This window comes from Rhipicephalus sanguineus, chromosome 4 (assembly GCF_013339695.2).
Source record: "Rhipicephalus sanguineus isolate Rsan-2018 chromosome 4, BIME_Rsan_1.4, whole genome shotgun sequence".
Classification (NCBI taxonomy): Eukaryota; Metazoa; Arthropoda; class Arachnida; order Ixodida; family Ixodidae; genus Rhipicephalus; species Rhipicephalus sanguineus.
Window position 1 is genome coordinate 171,455,300 of NC_051179.1, and position 2,978 is coordinate 171,458,277.

At 50.8% G+C, this 2,978-nt stretch overlaps 1 protein-coding gene across 1 annotated transcript; it reads left to right on the top strand.

Annotated features, from left to right (window-relative positions):
* Positions 1–407: 407 nt before the first annotated feature.
* On the top strand, positions 408–1,506 carry LOC125758350 (piggyBac transposable element-derived protein 2-like). Its single transcript, XM_049415418.1, has one exon. The coding sequence runs from the start codon at positions 445–447 to the stop codon at positions 1,504–1,506; it is 1,062 nt and encodes a 353-aa protein (XP_049271375.1). The 5' UTR covers positions 408–444.
* Positions 1,507–2,978: the final 1,472 nt, after the last annotated feature.

Genomic DNA, 2,978 nt, shown 5'->3' on the forward strand with positions numbered 1-2,978 from the left:
TCGGACTCTGTGCCGTGCCAAGTCCACTCAAGGTTTCCTATGTCTCCGTTTGCCTACTTTGCGAAGTATTTTCCGGAACCCTTTTGGAAGCTCTGCGCAGAACAAACAAATCTCTATTCTGTTCAGATGCTTGACCACAGGTCAGTGCGAACGTCACCGGCAGAAATGAAAAAACTTGCCGCAATACACATGCTAATGGGCCTTCTCGGACTCCCAAGAGCAAGAATCTACTGGTCCCGCATACCGGCTGTGCCTCTTGTCACAGAAAACATGACACGCGACCGATTCTTCGAGTTACGTGGTATGCTGCACTTCGTGGACCTCAGCCAAACAACCGCTGCACAAACTGAAAACAAGTTGTTCAGAGCGGAACCCATCATCGAGTCATTTCGAAAAGCGTGCCTGGAGCTACCGCGTCCAAAAGCAGTATCTGTCGACGAACAAATGATTCCATTCAGCGGACGTTGTCCTGCCCGACAATACGTGCCCAGTAAACCAAATCCCGTCGGCCTAAAGAACTTTGTTTTGTCGAGTTCTGATGGACTTGTGTTAGATTTCGTCATCTACACAGGTAAGGGAACTGTTCCTGAAGCCGATACGAAAGAACTTGGTCTTGGCGGGGCAATAGTGAAGCGTCTTCTGCATACAGTGCCGGAAGAACAACCAGTTCATGTGTTCACAGACCGTTTTTTTACAGGTTTGAAGCTCGCCGAATACCTTCTCCGAAGGAATGCACATCTTACCGGTACAATTATGGCAAACAGAAATGGAGGTGCGGCATCAAAGCTTCCAAACGAAAAGAACATGAAACGAGGCGAATCATGCTGCGTTGTCCGCAGTGATGGAGAAATGTGTCTCACGAAGTGCAAGGATCGAAAATCAGTCATGATTCTTTCGACTGCCTGCGGCATCACTCCAGAAGGCACTTGCAGAAGATGGTCGAAGGAAGAGAGGAAGAAAGTAGATGTGCCGCAGCCGCACTGCATCAAAATATACAACAAAAACATGGGAGGTGTTGATCTTGCGGACAGATACGTGTCCTATTACAGGACAAAAATACGTACGAAGAAGTGGACCATTAGGGTATTTGCCCACTTTCTAGACCTAGCGGTCGCAAATGCCTGGATTGAATACAGGAATGACTGCAAACTCATGGACGTTGCAGCAAAAGATATCCTCGATCAATTCGAGTTTAAGAACCGAGTTGCGGAAACGCTAATTCGCGCCCACGTCGACGAAATGCAAGAAGCCGTAAACGAAGTAGAGCAGGATCTTGAAATTGGCGAGACTGCTGCACTCCCTAAACGTACCAAGGTGACTCCCATGCCGCCAAGTGAGGTCCGATTGGACAAGTATGGGCATTTTCCAGAGCATGTGCCCTTAAAGTCTCAGATGAGATGCCGCAATCAAGGTTGCAGCGGAAAAACACGCGTAAGGTGCACTAAATGTGACCTGTTTCTTTGCCTTCTCAACAGAAACTGCTTTCTTGACTTTCACTTATGTTAGGCCTGTTGTACCCAAATGGGTACAGCTAATTTCTCGTCTGAAATTACAGCTTTCGTTTTTTCTTCTTCCGAAAAGTGTTTCGGGGCTTTCAAATGGTTGCAATAAAGAGTTTATAAGAGTTTAGCCTGGCTAGTTTTTCCTCAGGTCTGAAGAGGTTAAAGACGCGTCCTGTGATTATGTCGCGCGCCTCCGCTTCCAAGAGCGTCGTCAGCTCCCCGGTGAGCCCGTGGTAGGCTTCATAGCTAGTCTCCGGTCGCTAGCCGCGTCCTGCGGGTTCGGCGCGCTCGAAAATGACATGATCAGACAGCAACTATTTATTGGCGTCGCGTCGCAGAATGTCCGTTGCCGACTCCTCCAAAAAGGCTCGTCCATCACTCTTTCAGAAGCCCTCTCGATTGCGCTAGAGGATGAACTTGTACGTGTGCAGTTGGAGCAATTCGCTCCGCACTCAGTGCAGCAACTTTCTGCTGCGGGGGGCCATGGCGCCGGTCCTTTGTTTCACGGGACGCGCCAACATGGCGGCCCTTCTTCGTCTCGGCGCGGTGGTCAACATGGCCGCCCGCCTTCACAGTCCTTTCGTGGTGGTCAACATGGCGGCCCCTCCGCGTCGCGGGGTCGAGGAAGCCGTCAACATGGCGACACCATGTCGCCGAATTCATTCTTTTCGGATCAGCATCGAGCTTGGGGCTCGCATCCGCATTCTTCTTCACATAGTACAACCGCACACTGTTTTCGTTGCGGATCGGCTCGGCACTTAGCCAACTTTGCGCAGTGTCCCGCGAGGAACCGCACTTGTCTTGCGTGCGGAAGAATAGGACATTTTCAGTCCGTCTGCAATTCCTGCCCTGCAAATCTTCATCACCTAGTTTCTTCAGCTGTTCCTTAGAGCACTGGCCAGACCAATACGGTCAAGCTTTTAAACGTGGATAGTTTCCACTCAGCTCCGGAACCCCGCGTCGTGGTTTCTGTAGAGCACGTTCCTTTGTCGGTCTTGGTTGATACCGGTGCTTCAGCATCTTTACTTAGTACCGAAGATTTCTTCAAAAATTTTCCTGGGATTCGCTTGGTGAAATCCAAGTTTCGTCTTCAGAATTATTCTCGGCAGGTTATTCCTAACCTCGGAAACTTTGTTGCTAACGTTTCTTACGGGGACACGAACGCTCCGGTATTCTTCCACGTCACTCCGCGTGGTCCATCACTTCTTGGCCGTGACGCAATTCGTGCTTTGGGCATCAACATCTGCGGTGCAACGATGTCCTGCTTTCCTTCGGGAACTGGTCCGACTTTGCCTGCAACTACAGCGCTGACTGCTCGTTCTGCTTCCGAACCGGCTGACACTTCCCCTGCAGTTCCTCCTCCTGTGTATGCTCCGGCTGCACCTTCTGCGTGTGCACAGCGTTCTACAGTGCCTGCATCTTCTGCATGTGTTCCGCCCGTGCGTGTGCTTCCAGCGACGCTGCCAGTTTCGCCCC